The sequence below is a fragment of the Amphibalanus amphitrite genome, unplaced genomic scaffold (assembly GCF_019059575.1).
Source record: "Amphibalanus amphitrite isolate SeventyFive unplaced genomic scaffold, NRLGWU_Aamphi_draft 001638F_arrow, whole genome shotgun sequence".
Taxonomy (NCBI): Eukaryota; Metazoa; Arthropoda; class Thecostraca; order Balanomorpha; family Balanidae; genus Amphibalanus; species Amphibalanus amphitrite.
The window spans coordinates 91,934-108,419 of record NW_024883131.1 but is presented as its reverse complement, the minus strand read 5'-3'; the positions used below and the strand labels follow the sequence as shown (position 1 = coordinate 108,419).

Sequence of the window (16,486 nt, the reverse complement as noted above, 5' to 3'; positions counted from 1 at the left end):
TTTGACCAAGTTATTGCGAAAAAACTGTTCAAAATTGATGACGTCAAATTTTCAAAATCATTCTTTAGCAATTTTAGACCACGTAGCGCAAAACAAAGACCATCATTAGACTCTCCGTGACAAGCTGCATCGAATCAATACCCATTTTATGCCAAGATATCAACTTTGAAATTTGACTTTTTTTTACCTGACATTGACCTGACCTGCACCAGAAAGTGACCGAAACCGTTCCTGATGGTCTTATAACAAACACCATTGAGTTGGAAATGAAAAATTGACCATAAAACATGCATCGCATAGCCCTAGTAAAATTGGGTTTATGTGGTGACCCTTGGTGACCTGACCTGTGACCTGACCTGGTATTATCAGTGACCTATAATAGCAATATATGTACTAGGCAACTGACGCCCAATCGCTGATTTTCGATAAAATGCGTTTACTCGATGCTATAGCGCATTCCCTAGAAGACCGGTGAACGGCCAAAGATTTTGTCTTTGACCTGACCGACATCATCGATGACCCCGAAGTCAATGAAATTAAATTTTCTTCAACGAATTTGACAGGGCTTTCGAACGCCGTTTGAATTTTGCGGATCCGCCCAGTAGTTTCGGAGATACGGGGGGGGGGGGCAAAAAAGTGCCCCCACCCCCACCGCGCGGAAGGTGGCCGTGAGGCCCACCGCCTGCCGGGTTAATAAATTAGCCCGCGCCCAGCTGGGGGAGGGGGGGGGGGTGTTTGAACACCCCCCAGCGGTTTTTCGCGAATATCTCAAAATCGGGAGGGCGGAGCGCCGCCGTTTTTGGCACACCTTACCGTACATCTTTTCCGCACATGCTAGCAAAATTTCAGACCAAGGTCGCTCAAGGTCAGGTCACCAGGTCACGTCAAGTGACCTCACCTCCTAAAAAGTTTCAATGCCTGCCATATCTACACCGAGCGACCGATCGCTTTGAAACTTTCAGCGATTGATAAGAGAAACAATATGTACAAAATGTGTATCTCTGAATTTTGATGTGGGTGACCTAAGGTCATGTCAATTTTGCGACCTTTCCATTACCTATAAGTCAATGGGAGAAAATTGAAAGGCGCCTCTTTTAGACGAACGTCATTCTAAACACTTTCAAACACCGAATCCCAAGTAAAAATGACACATGAACCTGAAAATGGCACCCGTGACCCCTATTTATGTCCCTAAGGCCATCTCAGGTCACGAAAGGTATCTAAAACAGTTTTCGCTAATAACTTCTGATAGACGCGTGCTAGGAGCGATGAAAACGCCTTAGATGTGTTTGGGTCGACGCTACGGATCGGCTGATATGCACCACGACCTTTTACGGTCAGGCCATGACCTTGACCTGAGGTCAAATGGTCAAGTTGACCTTTCAAGGTCAAGATACAAGATGCAAGATACAAGTTGTGTATTATATCATCGATCCACTTGACACAGCGGCCGTGTGGCTTTTCACAATGACGCGTCGTGAAATAAAACATGTGCAATGAAGGGGGCAAGCATAAAACATAAAAAAGGGACGGCCGCACGCCAACTTTTCTCAGGATCAATTTTTGCCCGTTTTGCTCGCTAAAACACGTGCTTATTCCTGTTTGTTTATTAGGGCTTACGGGCGCGTCCACTGCGGTGGTCATTTTCACGTGCTTATTCCAAAAACATACTTGGAGCCAGAGTCCTTTTGAAAAAACGAAGTATAGTGATTATCTTTATAAACTTAAGTTTTTTTTTTCTCGTAATTTCTTGCTTTATTGGTAGCAAGAGTACAATCATTTATCCGTCTGTAGTACCTAACCTAACCCTTTCACCCGGCCGTGCCCAATCCTCTGTCCGGCCGTACCCAATCCTCTGTCCGGCCGTACCCAATCCTCTGACCAGCCGTACCCAATCCTCTGACCAGCCGTACCCAATGCTGTGTCCGGCCGTACCCAATGCTGTGTCGGGCCGTACCTAAACCTGTGTCGGGCCGTAACTAGCCCTGTGTCCGGGAGTACGTAATCCGTTCGGCCGCCGTTTGACGTCACTGGGTGTATCTTATCTGCTGACGCCGGAGCGCCGACTATCCGCCTCTATCAGTGCCTATCAGCGTCTATCTGCCCCCGGCCGCGGCGCGACGCCGCTCCGTCCGCCACCAGAGGCAGTCCGTCGGCCCAGGTGACCTGCGTCCGGTCAGCGGAACGCCGCGCGACCATTGGCTGCTGAGGGTGACCTGCACCGGTGCAGCGGAACGCCGCGCGCCCATTGGCTGCCGTCCGGAGGGTAGGCTGTGCCGCAGTACAGCATTCGGCAGTGCCGACCGATCTGGGTGGGCTGGCTGACCGCAGCGACCGTAAAGCCCGGTCTGCTCGTGGGGAGGGAACAACAGGAGGCGACAGAGGAGTGACAGGGAGCAGTGGTCGGAGGAGGAGTGAGAGGACGCCGCGAGGAACTGTGGGAGGAGTGACGGGCGGCCGCGCGATGGCCGGACTCGGCGCAGTCCTGCCCGGGCTGCTGCTGCTGATCGGCGCACTGTGGTCCCCGGCAGGTGAGTTGGACGATCCGCGATCCGTCCTATATGGTCCGCGGTCCGCCCTATATGGTCCGCGGTCCGCCCTGTATGGTCCGCCCTATATGGTCCGTGGTCCGCCCTATATGGTCCGCGGTCCGCCCTATATGGTCCGTGGTCCGCCCTATGTGGTCCGCCGTATATGGTCCGCGGTCCGTCCTATATGGTCCGCGGTCCGCCCTATATGGTCCGCGGTCCGCCCTATATGGTCCGCCATATATGGTCCGCGGTCCGCCGTATATGGTCCGCCCTATATGGTCCGCGGTCCGTCCTATATGGTCCGCGGTCCGTCCTATATGGTCCACGGTCCGTCCTATATGGTCCACGGTCCGTCCTATATGGTCCGCGGTCCGCCCTATATGGTCCGCCGTATATGGTCCGCGGTCCGTCTTATATGGTCCGCCGTATATGATCCGCGGTCCGTCCTATATGGTCCGCGGTCCGTCCTCGTATATGGTCCGCCGTATATGGTCCGCGGTCCGTCCTATATGGTTCGCGGTCCGCCCTATATGACGTCCGTCCTATATGGTCCGCGGTCCGCCATATATGGTCCGTGGTCCGCCCTATGTGGTCCGCCGTATATGGTCCGCGGTCCGCCATATATGGTCCGCGGTCCGCCGTATATGGTCCGCCCTATATGGTCCGCGGTCCGTCCTATATGGTCCGCGGTCCGTCCTATATGGTCCACGGTCCGTCCTATATGGTCCGCGGTCCGCCCTATATGGTCCGCCGTATATGGTCCGCGGTCCGTCTTATATGGTCCGCCGTATATGATCCGCGGTCCGTCCTATATGGTCCGCGGTCCGTCCTCGTATATGGTCCGCCGTATATGGTCCGCGGTCCGTCCTATATGACGTCCGTCCTATATGGTCCGCGGTCCGTCCTATATGGTCCGCGGTCCGCCCTATATGGTCCGTCCTATATGGTCCGCGGTCCGCCCTATATGGTCCGTCCTATATGGTCCACGGTCCGCCCTATATGGTCCGCCGTATATGGTCTGCGGTCCGTCGTATTCTCCCGGCAGGAGGGTAGGGGCCGATGTTGTGATGGTAAGTCCGAGGAAGATGGGCTGGATGGGCTGCCGATCCGCACCATTATTCAGCTGACTCAGGGTCAGCGGCGCTCAGCTGACCTGGCTAGTCCGAGACCAGTCTGGTCGGTCTGATCAGTCCGACCAGTCTGATCAGTCTGTTCTGTGTGGTCTGTCTGATCAGTCTGATTAGTCTGGTCAGTGTGGTCAGTGTGGTCACTGTGGTCTGTATGGTTTGTGTGGTCTGTGTGGTCTGTCTGATCAGTCTGATCAATCTGGTCAGTGTAGTCTGTGTGGTCAGTCTGATCAGTATGGTCAGTCTGATCAGTCTGGTCAGTGTGGTCAGTCTGTGTGGTCAGTCTGTGTGGTCAGTCTGGTCAGTTTGGTCAGTTTGGTCAGTCTGATCAGTCTGGTCATTCTGGTCAGTCTGGTCTGTGTAGTCAGTGTGGTCAGTCTGGTCTGTGGGGTCTGTCTGGTCTGTGTGTGATCTGTGTGGTCTGTTAGGTCAGAGTGGTCAGTGTGGTCCAAGGGGACTAAAGGCCATGGGGTCACTATAAAAGTTCGTTTTTTCAAAAGGACGCTGGCTCCAAGCATTTTTTTCGAATAAGCACGTGTTTTAGCGAGCAAAACGGGCAAAAACTGAACCTGAGAAACTCGAACGTCGCCTTATTTTAACATGCGAATTATTCCCGATAAATTCCATGCCTGCGTTTTGGAACTAGACATGAGAACAGTGGTGACGTCATGCTGTGGAACTTGCATTGCAATGCAATGCATAACTATCATGAAAAGAATCGCTTACTCGATTCGGGCCTCGGTAAGAGCAAAACCGAAGTTTTCCCAAAATTCGTTGGTAATGAATGCTTTCTTACGGACATTGGGTGCCAGCTGCCACCAGTGACGTCATCATATGCTCATTTTTGAAGTCACATTTTCCATGTATTTACAGAGCACAATTTGAAATCGATCATTTTTTTTCTACAAGAAATTCCTAGCCAGACGCTGAAGCTGCTAAAACTGACGTGAAAGCTTCGAGAATGAACTTTGAGCCAACGTCCTTTTGAAGAAAAAAAACGAACAATAGTGCAATTACTATTCAGTGTCATGCTTGCCTGATCGACATCCATATCATTCGGAACTTAACGAACTTAACACAATGTCATAATTCTCTATCTTTTCTGTAAGCAATTAAATCCGTTTGGTGACCGTTGATGACGTCACATGACCTTAGAGCTGTCTAATAGGAATTAATACATCAAGGTAGTCAAGGTTGGTAATAAATGACGTCATTTATGGTATAATAAGCCATTCCGACGAGTTTCAGTGAAAAATCAGGCAGTTGATTTTTCTCTTATTCACTTAGTGGGGGAGGACAAGAAATTGACCTGAACTTAGGCATCGATATCGAATTTCAGTGACAAAAAATTGTTTTTTTTTTGTCACTGAACGTTTGGTTTCTTGAAGCGTGCAGACGTGTTTTGCTGTGCTCTAGAAAACTTGGATTTTAGCCGAATATAGCTTGTTTTCATTAATGTATTACATATTGGCATGTTCCTAATTTGACGTAGATGCTATGGAACATACTTTTGTGTCATATAAGTATAAGATGTGTCTTTATTCTTACATCTAAAAGTTGATTTTTCTAGTCTTTTGTTTAAAAAAACTCAGTAAAAGTAGGGCAAAGTGCCCGTGATTTTTGCAGGAAGGCTCGTGCAGCTAAATAGAGTAGTTGTTCGTTTTCAAGATACCATTATCTGAATTATGAATTCACTGAATCGTATTCAGCGAAGATGCCGCGTAGAAAGAATTCTGTAAAAGGGAAAAACTCTCAAGATGGCCAAAAACAACATAATTCACTATCAGACAGCCAACCGCAGATCATCTCATCATCAGGAAATCCGTCAGTTGTTGTTTGCGAACAGTGCGGCATCAGAAACAGTAGAAAACATCACATTACGTGTGACTCATGCGGCCATCATTGGCATCTCACATGCGTTGGCCTGAAGCGGAGGGAGGCTGATTTTTTATCACGCTGGTGGTGCAAAAGATGTCTCGGCTTTGAGACTTCACTCAGCTCGCAGCCAGATCATTCCACCGCCAATGTTCTGCGCTCAACACCGGAGGCGGACATCCCATCAAGCGATGCTGGTGATCTGGCGTCCAGCTTAGCCAAGCTCAGACAAGATCGCCACGTTATTCGCCGCATCCCTAGAGGTGCTAGAATAGCTACAGCTGGTGCACTCACGACCCTACTCGAAGATACCGTACAGAATAACACGGGATCGACCTGGAAGAGACTGCTGCTGTTTCCATATCACGCTTTGTGTGTGCCGGAACGCGACAGTAGTCAAACACAGGACACGTCACTGACGTCGAAAATCAAACGCCAAGTCAACAGCTACATGACCTCAACCCCTCTAATACATGTCCAGTCATCGGTCGAGACCAACAGGGTGAAAAATCCTGTCCATGGGAAGCGTCAACGGCCTGAACATAACGAAGACGGACGCCTCCAACGGAGCGTGGCAGCCAAAATAGAAGACGGGGACGTGCGCGGAGCCATTCGTTTGCTCGCCTCCAAGGATCAGCTGGCCCAGAGCTCACAGGAGATAATCGACAGTCTGCAGCTCAAACACCCACCCTCCCCAGACGATCTGGCCTTACCAGCAGCGCCCGATGAGTCCATCCAGCCGTGTCAGGTCACCGAGCCCGAAGTGGCGGCCTCCATCGCCTCCTTTGATACCGGCTCCAGCGCTGGTCTTGACGGCCTACGACCAGCCCATCTCAAAGATCTGACCACCCGATCCACCGGGGAAGCTGGCGTGCGACTCATCTCAGTTCTCACGGCGCTCGTGAACCTTGTCCTCAGTGGTGACGTCCCAGCCTCTGCGCGTGATGCCTTCTTCGGCGGCGCCTTAACAGCGCTCCGGAAACCAGGTGGAGGTGTGAGACCGATCGCAGTGGGGAACACTTACCGACGCCTGGCGACCAAGGTGGCTCTGAAGCCAATCAGCGCCGAGCTGGGAGATCTCCTACGTCCAGTGCAGCTGGGATATGGCACCACAGGCGGATGCGAGGCAGCGGCACATGCAACGCGGCGATTCAATGACGAGCTCGGCGAGGGCAGTGCCATCATCAAAATCGAAATGCGCAACGCCTTCAACAGCATCCGAAGGGACCACTTCTTACACCAAGTTCGAGAGCGTGTGCCGTCACTTTTCCACCTACTGTGGCAAGCATACAGCGCACCAACTCCACTCTTCTACGAAACAGCAACAATCACATCGGCCACGGGACTTCAGCAAGGTGACCCGTGTGGTCCCGCTGTGTTTGCGCTGGCCATTGACCAAGTGGCCAGAGGGGTGACGGCACCATTCAACTGATGGTACCTCGACGACGGCACCATCGGTGGCCAGGTCAGCACCATCTGTTTGGACCTGCAGAAGCTAATACCGGCTATGGCCAGCATCGGTCTCAGTATCAACGCCAGGAAGTGCGAGATAATTCTGCCAGATGGCAGCGCTGATGAAGAGGCAATGCAGGCAGTGAGAAGAATTCACGAGCTTATCCCAGGTGCAGCTGTCCTCGGCGCTTCGGAGCAGACCATTCTTGGCGCTCCCATCACTGAAGCAGCAGCCGATGCCGTCATGGAAGAAAAACAGGGGGAGCTCAAGCACATGGTAGAGCGCTTACATCACTTGGACGCCCACACCGCGCTCTTCCTGCTACGCAACTGTATCTGGCTACCGAAGCTTCAATATCTGTTGCGAGCTTCTCCACTCCAGGGGGATGTCGTCCCGGTTCTTCCCATGTATTATTCGCCAATCAGCTTAACACTACCGGTGACGTCACTGGTGGACCGCCAATCGGGGCCGGCCGGCCGGGCCCGTAGAAGGCCAAACGCAGACGTTTTCAGAAAAGCGTAAGCCGTATAGATACAGTCGTGGATGGAGTTTTGCTGTGATTCGGCTCTCCAAGAGTGCGTCAGGGTACTCCAGGACCCGGGCAAAGGTCATAGTGAACCGGTATCTGATAAAATCCGCTCGCCACTTAGCAGCCGACTTCGACCCTTCACCCTCGTATAACACAAAAGCTTGCCGGTCATCAATCCTCCTGCATCTCTGCATCTGCTTACTACCTATATCGACCAGTTACTACAGCCGTTTTGGAGCGGCTCACGGCCGATAACACACCGGGCGTGCGCTAGTCGCCGGTGCTAAGCGCTAACCATTGAGTGCGCGTGGCCGACTGCCGCCCCGATGGCGCTGGCCCCCGACACCGGCGCGGCGCTGCTGACCCATGGAGGGGGGGGGGGGCTGCTTATAATTAGTTGAGCCGGAATTGGGATAAAAGCCAGTATGGGATGGAGATAGCTCAGCGAGACTAAGGGTTTGTGTGGTGCCCTCGGTAGGCCCCTCAAAATCATCCGTGTAGGGCCCTTAGGGCCGCCGGTTATTAAGCCTTTGGAGGCACTGGTGTGGGCCCTCACAGGTACCGGTGTGAGGCTCTCAGAGGCATTGGTGCGGGGTCCCCAGAGGCGCCGGTGAGGGTCCTCACAGCTGCCGTTGTGGGCCCTCAGAGACACTGCAGTGTGGGGTCGTTACAGTCGGGTGTGGGACCCTTAGAGCTGCTGGCTCGAACCCTTCACAGGCCGACAGGGGCTCTCGAGAGGTCTGCGATGCCTTTTGGAGCCCTGTGGAGTCCTTAGAGCCCAGCAAGGTGCACTCAGACGCCAGTGGGGCCCTCAGAGTCGTCGGTGTGGGGCCCTCAAAAGTCACCGGTGAGTGGCCGTCCGATGCGCAGGTCCCGTCTGAGGCCGTCAGAGGCTCCAGCGTTGAGCCCTCAGAGCCGCCGATATATGGCCTTAAGAAGCATTGGTTTCGGGACCTCATTCAGGGGTGCCGGTTGCACTCAGAGGTGACAGTGTTGGGCCCTCAGCTAGGCACCGGTGTGGGGCCTTCACAGCCGCCGGTGAGGGCCCTCGCAGGCGCCGTTGTGGGGGCCTTCAACCATGGGTCATCGCAGGCGTGTGTGGAACCCTTAGAGCTGCTGGTCCCTGATAGGCCGGTAAGGGCCCTCAGAGGCCGGCAAGTAGCCCTCAGAGGTCGCTAATAGGCCCTGAGAAGCCGGCAAGGGCCCTCAAAGGCCGACAAGGGACACTAAAAAGCCGGTGTGGGGCTCTTATGGAGAGAAGTGTGGCTCTTCGGAGCGCATAAGATGTTCTTCCGAGCCTTGTGGGGCCCTGCTGAGTCGAAAGATGCCAGCGTGGACCCTCAGCCGCCAATTGGCGTCGCAAGGCCCCTCGGGCCCGAGGCCCCCTAATCCGATAGGGACACGTGCCCCCTGCCCCCCCCCCCCGGGTGCAGATAGAGAATGCAACCGGCGGTGCGGGACACAACAATTGCAATCGTTCCAATCCCAATCGTTCCAACAATTGCAACGGGAGAATTCTCCCGTCGCGAGGTCGCCCATCCGACCCATATCCCATGATTGTCAACCCTGGGGCTCGGGTCGGCAATGTACCGGCAAGGAAATCAGCTTTAGGTGAGTAAAAAAGTTATTAGGAGTCATTAGTTGTCGTTACGTTCAGTAATAATAACTATACGGTGCCAAATGTACCCGACGTAAAGCTTGGAGCCGGGCGCCGCCCGGTCTCCACCAGTGACGTCACGCTAATGCTTAGCGACCGGTCCATTGGAAATCGCGGGATGATTCTACCTCTCTTATACGGCCTTGCTCCACTCTACCGGCAAGCCAGTCTGCTCAGCCAGCTGGACGCAGTCATGCAGTCGGCTCTGACAAGCATCAGCAACGTCAAGCTCACAGGAGCCAGTTGGGAACAGGCTGTTCTCCCGACTCGATATGGCGGTCTCGGACTCCGGCTCCTGGTCGATGTCGCTCTACCAAGCTACGTCTCTTCACTGCATGCCTGCCATGGAATCATCTACTCGTACTCCTGTTTACCAGACTCTATGACTGCATGTGTCACAGAAGAGCGTGAAAAGGCCGTCAACGACTGGCAAGAGGCAGCTGGAGGTGAAAACGTACCCGAAAGAGACGAACAGCTGAAGCAAAAGGCATGGGATGCAGTCCTGGCAAAACAGCAGCAGGAAAAACTGCTCTCAGAAGCAAATCAGTATGATCGTGCTCGTCTGCTGAGCACTGCAGCACCAGAAAGCGGTGCATGGCTCCATGCTGCACCGTCTGCCAACCTGGGAACACTTCTAGACCGAGAAACCCTGCGAGTTGCCATCGCCCTTCGCTTGGGAGCCGATGTCTGCCGTCCACACCGCTGCAGATGTGGCTCAATAGCGGACAGTAAGGGATACCATGCCCTTACCTGCAAGTTCAGCGCCGGGAGACACCCTAGACACACCGCGTTGAACGACATCGTAAGGCGAGCACTGCAGTCGGCAAGGATTCCCTCTCTTCTGGAGCCAACAGGAGTTGACCGTGGAGACGGCAAGCGCCCCGACGGCATCAGCATATTTCCTTTCAAAAACGGTATGTGCCTAGCTTGGGATGCCACGTGCGTCAACACATACGCCGATAGCCATGTGCTGGCAGCCGCTACCTCAGCCGGAACAGCTGCACGCGAAGCTGAAGTCAAGAAGCGCAAGAAGTACGATGATCTCACGCAGCGCTTCCACTTTGAACCTCTGGCCTTCGAGACATCTGGAGCTTGTGGTCCTTCCACAAAGGTGTTTGTTCGGGAGCTCGGTGCAAGGATCGCCTCCGTAACGGAAGACCGTCGAGAGACAGCCCAAGGCCATATATAGGAGGTAGCGACACTGAGCGATTTGTTTACAGCCAGTTTCGGACTCAGTGACGCAAATGTGTCGTCACGGGACAAAACAATATGGCCACCTCTAATGAGAACCAAGTGCAAGAAGTTCCCGGATGTAGCCAGCACTGACGTCACCGGGTCCGAAACCAATGACATCAGTACTGGACCTATGGCGAAGCAAAGTAGTGACACCCCCCTGGACAGCCTGGCTTTGGCAGCGGCTGGCTCTGGCTGTTGTCAGAGGAAACGCGGCAAGCATCCTGCAAACGGCTGAACATGAGGTGCAGCAGAAGCGGCGGGAACAAGAGACTGGCACGTGGAGGGGACGGACAGTGCAAAACCGGCGCAACGGGCTGCGGGAGGAGCCGCTGGGCGTCGGTGAGCTGCACTGCGCGTTGCCTAGCCGCAACCCACTGGACGACCCCGAGCTGGCGCAGTACCTGAAGCCACGCGCCGCTCCCCGGTCAGTCGATGAGAGAGTGGCAACTACTCAGGAGCTGACCGACCAGCTCCTGAGCATCGCGCCCAGCTGCTCCGAAGTGTCGCCAGGGTCGCCGCGCCCCAATCGGCTGGCCACCTACGCATCGCTGCTGGCTGAAATGAAACGGGACGCAGTGTCGGGGTACGTAGAGCCGGGTGGGTAGTATGGTAGCATCTGAGTGAGTGAATGAGCAGCGTGTTTTTGTGTGTGTTTTTATGTCATGTCATAGATGATAGATGTGTGTACACTGGGCATTGGACATTAGCTCAATTAGCAATTCCGTTCTTTCTGATGACGCCCCCAGTTTTAACCTAATGAATAACGATTTAGCCTTCAGGAGACAAAAATTGCTAAAATGTACGTTGTTTGCCAAAAAATTGTAGCTGATAATAGTCTTATCACATCCTGCAACTTTCAAAGGACTCGGTCATCTACTGTATCTCTGATACGGTGACGAAGTTGCAAAAAAGTGATTGGAGGTCGCGTCATTCAAGGTGACATGGTGACCTGCCCTTGAAAGATAAGAGGTTCAGGGTTGCACACGATGCGTAAATTGGAAGTGAAAATAGTTTTGCCGAATTTCGAGGCGCTACGCGATGCGATTTTTTCGTTATTTAACCCTCGCCGGACGAGGGGGGGCGGGGTGCCGCCCCCCATAGTTTTTTTTTTTTCGCAAGAGCGCCGAACACGCTGGCGATAGATAGCTGAAACTTAGCACACCTGACTTATGATTGAAGCCGGATTTTTTTGACATCAACCGCGTTTTCAGGTCAGGTCAGGTCACTGACCTATGACGTCATAAGTAAACCTCTGCACGGTCTTCAGACGTCGCAACTTCGCAGCGCCCTCACTGCCAGAGGAGCTTTCACAGGGAAATGAAACTTGCAGGATGTAGTATCCATTACGAGTCTCACAACTTCTATATCTCGAATTTTTCCTAAAGGTCATATGAGGTGAGGTCATTTTCGTGACCTTGCCATTATAAGTCAACGGGGAAAATGAAAATTGCTATTCTGGCGCCGGGAACGATCTCCAACTAGCTAAAGCACACATAATTGTGATTTGATGCACTCCTTGCAAGGTTAGATGCTTCACTTTTGCAATGTAGACCTTGCGTGACGTCATTTATGACGTCATCAAGGTCATATTAGTTTTTCGTCAATAACTCCCGATCAAAATGAGCTAGCGAGTCGGGAAAGCCACCAATGGACTCAAGAAGACCTGCCGAAGCGAATTATATGCGACATGATCTCTTTCGACCAGCTTCGTGACCTGGGGACGCTGACCTGACCGTGACCTTAGGTCAACACCCTAAGTTGACCTGACCAAAACAGAAAGTATATCATTCGACGCGCCTGAGCAAGACGAACACGATGCTGCCAAAGTCGCGGCTCTGCGGCCGTTTTTTGCGAAGTTATTCACCAAAAACTGAATCGTGCCTTGGGGCACTAGACCTGACCTCAGAGGTCACGGGTTGACCTAGGACCTTAAAATCGGGTACCAATCTCTGCGTCTCGTAACGGTGCACACGCTCGTTTTTCCGCGACGCGCTAGCTCCGCCAGGGGCGAAACGGCGAGGGGGGTCATACACGCCCCCCCCCCCTCTCCGCCGGCGCGTATGCAGAAAACCAATAGGTCCGGAGAGGGTTAAAAACAGTGGCTGATAACCGTCCCCCGGTCGGTGCGGGAGTTAAAAGTACTTGATAGCATAATGCAGAAGGCTGTCAAGGAGCAGGAGGAGCTTTCATATGCAAAACGTGTGTATGTGACATATTCAACTGCTAACTTAACCCGCACACCAACGGGGAGCGGTCTGCGCCAACTTAGAACCGACGGGGGGCGGTTGACCGCCCCCCCCCCTGAGGTCTCGAAAACGAAGCAAGATAGCGACAAGCGGTAAACGGCATGGGGTACGCAGAGACAAGGTCTACAATTTTTACAAAGATCATTTTCAAGTCAGGGCAAAGATGACGTCACAGGGATCAAAGAAGTCAAAATGGCGGCGCTAGATGTTGAAAGTTATTTGAGTTTTTATCAAATAACTTTCGAATTAGCAAAGCTAGGAACAAACTAAAGGCATCATCGTGATCCTCTCGTTAATCCGCATAGAATCATATATGTGTTGACCTCGAAAGGTCAAGGTCAAAGGTTGACCCCAGGTCACGTGAGCTCAAGGTCATCATGTATATAATTCAATGCGCCTTGACGAGCTGAACACAATGAGACCATCTGCGCGGCTGCATCTTGTTCCTGTAAGGAGTTATTAGCAAAAAACATTTGGTGACCCTTGATGACGTCACATGACCTTACAGCTGCCCAAGAGCAAAAGAGGCCTCAAGCTAGTCAAGGATGATTGTATATGAAATCACTCATGGTATATTGGGTTATTCCGACGCGATTTAGGGGGAAAACACGGGGTTGATTTTCCCCCCATTGGCTTATGTGGAGGTCAAGAAATCGACCTGACCTTAGGTCATCAATATCAAAATTCCGAGAAATAGAATTGTAGCCATCATCAACCTCATTACATCCTACGACGTTCATAGGCCTCCGTCATCTACTGTAGCTCTGACACGGTGACAAAATTGCAAAAAAGTGATTTGAGGTTGGCTCACTCCAAGTGACCTGGTGACCTGACCTTGAGAGGTAAGAGCTGCAAACATGCACACCATGTGTAAAATTGATGAGGGAAAAGTCATGCCAAATTTTGCGGCGCCATGGTTTTTCCGCTATCCGCTAAAAACCTCAGGGGGCGGTAAATCGCCCCCCTTCCGTCGGTGCGCGGGCATTCTGCCACCCGGCGGCATCGAACAGCGCCCCGCCCAATTCGCCCGTGCGGCCAAGGCTACAGTCTGTCCGGCGATGGCGACCGCCCGACGATGAACCGTGTCAGGGGAAGGAGGTGCGACATCCGTGTGCGGTGTGCTGTCTTGAATCGTCCGTTTGTATTGAGAGAGAGAGAGAGAGCGAATGTCCAGTGATTGAATCTGTATGCCTGTGTTTCTTGTCCCCGCATGTTTTTGTTTGTACCCGACTCAGACTCTGGACTATAATTGTCACACGCTGTGTGGATCGTCCATGATGGTAATACATGCATACACATACACATACACAAAAGATTTTCCACTCTCAACGGTCGATTACAATCAACCTCCACTCTTCACTTATATGGCCTTGCGCTCTTCAACATACATACTCATGTACTTTTCTGGTGTTTGTTGATGCATACACGTGATGTTTTATATTGATAGAGACAAGTAGAAAAACACGGAACAAAAAGTGCATGGACGAGTTTCGATTATTAAATCTTCATCAGCATGTCATAACCACAGAGAAACAAGATATCTTGTTTTGATGATTGGTAAGAAAACAATATATCTTGTTTTCTCTGTGGTTATGTCATGCTGATGAAGATTTAATAATCGAAAAGCGTCCATGCACTATTTGTTCTGTGTTTTTCTGCACATGAGGTTAATGATTGTTTACGGCGAATCCTCGTGTTTGAAGCTTATCAACCTGTTATAACGTATTGGGATGTTGAAGCTTTTTTTTCAGCATCAGTTTATTACACACCAGTCAGCGGACACAGCTCACAATATACAGCGCCGCGGTCATTCAACGTGATCAGCAAAACCCAACGCGGTACGGGCCCGCTTTGGACACTGTCAGCGGCCGTACCGAGCATTGAGTACCGCAGGCAGCGGTACACAGTACCAAGGGTACGCAGTACTTCGGTACACAGTACACTGGCACTCAGAGATACAGACACTCAGCTCGGTACGACCCCTCGCGCGGCGGTCTTAGGGAAGTTGAAGTTTGTGTCGGGATGTTATACAGCTCAGCGGTATACCTATATTCCCGTCAGATCTGGTGATAAGCGAGTGTGCTGACGGATCATTGATTGCTTTTTTCAGAGGCGACTGCTGACTGGGACAATCCGTTCCTCTCTGCCGATACGTCCGACGACTACATCAAAGACGTGGATGAATCCAATGCGGTCCTTACAGTATACGAGGACGTCCCGATTGGTCACAAGATAGCCGAGCTCAACATCGTGGCACAGACAGGTGAGTGAACCTTTTCTAGTTAGGGCGTCACGGTGATGAAACTTAACCCGCGCCCTGATGGGGGGGCCATTTTGGCCCCCCCTGTGGTTTTTCTTAAATAGCGAGAAAACGGCGGCGCGCAGCGCCGCCAAATTTTGGGTACCTTACCGCGCATCAATTTGACACCTTCACACAAATTTCAAGTCACAGGTCACCTCAGGTCAGGAGTTATTGAGGTCAAACTGAGGTCATGTTCGAGTAAAAATGAACAAAAAACATGGCATCTTTAAACGCTCACAAATTCTACAGATAACAAGCAATTTTAAAGTTCTTTATGTGGTTGTGTAGAGAAACGACGGCGCTACAAAACTGCTATCTCGGATTTTCGAAATTTTGGGATTTTGACCCCCAAAAATAAAAAAAATGATTTTTTTAGAAAAACTCAAAAAATTTCCAAAAAAATTTCGTATTTCGAAAAAACCGGAATATATGTGATAGTCCCTGCGCTCTTCGATATACATACCAAATTTTAGATCGATACCTCTTTTTTTGGCCAAGTTATAGCGAAAAAACTGTTAAAAATTGATGACGTCAAATTTTTGAACTCAATTTTTAGCAATTCTAGACCTCGTAGCGCAAAACGGAGACCACCATTGAACTCCCCGTGACGAGCTGCATCGAATCGATACCCATTTTATGCAAAAATATCAACTTTGAAATTTGACCTAATTTGACCTGACCTTGACCTGACCTTGACCTGACCTTGACTAAAACGTGACCTAAGCTGGCCCTTAAGTCTGTCTGACCCACATAATCGCATTTGTCATGTAAAATGGACCATAAAACATGTATCACACGACACTTTCATATTGTGACCCCCCAGTGACCTGACCTCTGTGACCTGACCTGGTATCAGTGACCTCAAATAGCAAAATATGTGTTTGAAGAACATTTCCCCATCGCCGATTTTCAATGAAATGCATTTTACTCGATTTTACAACGCATTTCTTGAAATGCCTGTAAACGGTGAAAATTCGACCTTTGACCTGACCTGTGACGTCATCGGTTTTACCGAGGTCAATGAAATTGGGTCACAAGGTAGTTCCCCGTTGGGGCTATCCAACACCGTTTACCGCTTGTCGCTATGTTGCGTGGTTCTCGAGATCTGAGGGGGGGGGGCCAAAATGGCCCCCCCCCATCAGACCGCGTTGCTCGGCAGACCCCATCTGGGCGCGGGTTAACCCGGCACCGCCTGGGCTATTTCCGTACCCACGACAGCCTGAGAAGGGGTCGGATCCGACCCCCCCCCCTGTTATCTCGAGAACCAATGGTCGTATCGAGCCCCGCGAGGCGGCGTTCGAAAAGGTCTCTACGAGACCTTCCCAAAGCACTCTTAACATTTTAAGATTGAGGTCAACTTTCGGGTCAAGGTCAGGTCAAAGGTCAAATTCGGGGGTTTTGCATGATTAGGCTTACGGACAGCGGAATTGATAGCTACTGCTCGAAACTGACCAAAAATGACCTCAAAGGACTAGTGAAGGTACCATGTGCGTATAGGGGTCATACTAAGTACGGGTCAAGGTCAGGTCA

General features: G+C 51.6%; 1 protein-coding gene across 1 annotated transcript in view; it reads left to right on the top strand.

Moving 5' to 3' along the window:
- Nucleotides 1–2,130: 2,130 nt before the first annotated feature.
- LOC122374321 (cadherin-related family member 1-like) overlaps nt 2,131–16,486 on the top strand; it is a gene marked incomplete at its 3' end in the record, with an annotated part of 100,236 nt that continues 85,880 nt past the window's right edge. Inside the window, exons 1-2 of the mRNA XM_043352991.1 lie at nt 2,131–2,531; nt 14,765–14,917. Coding sequence (XP_043208926.1) covers nt 2,465–2,531; nt 14,765–14,917 — 220 coding nt within the window. The remainder of the gene's footprint in view (nt 2,532–14,764; nt 14,918–16,486) is intronic.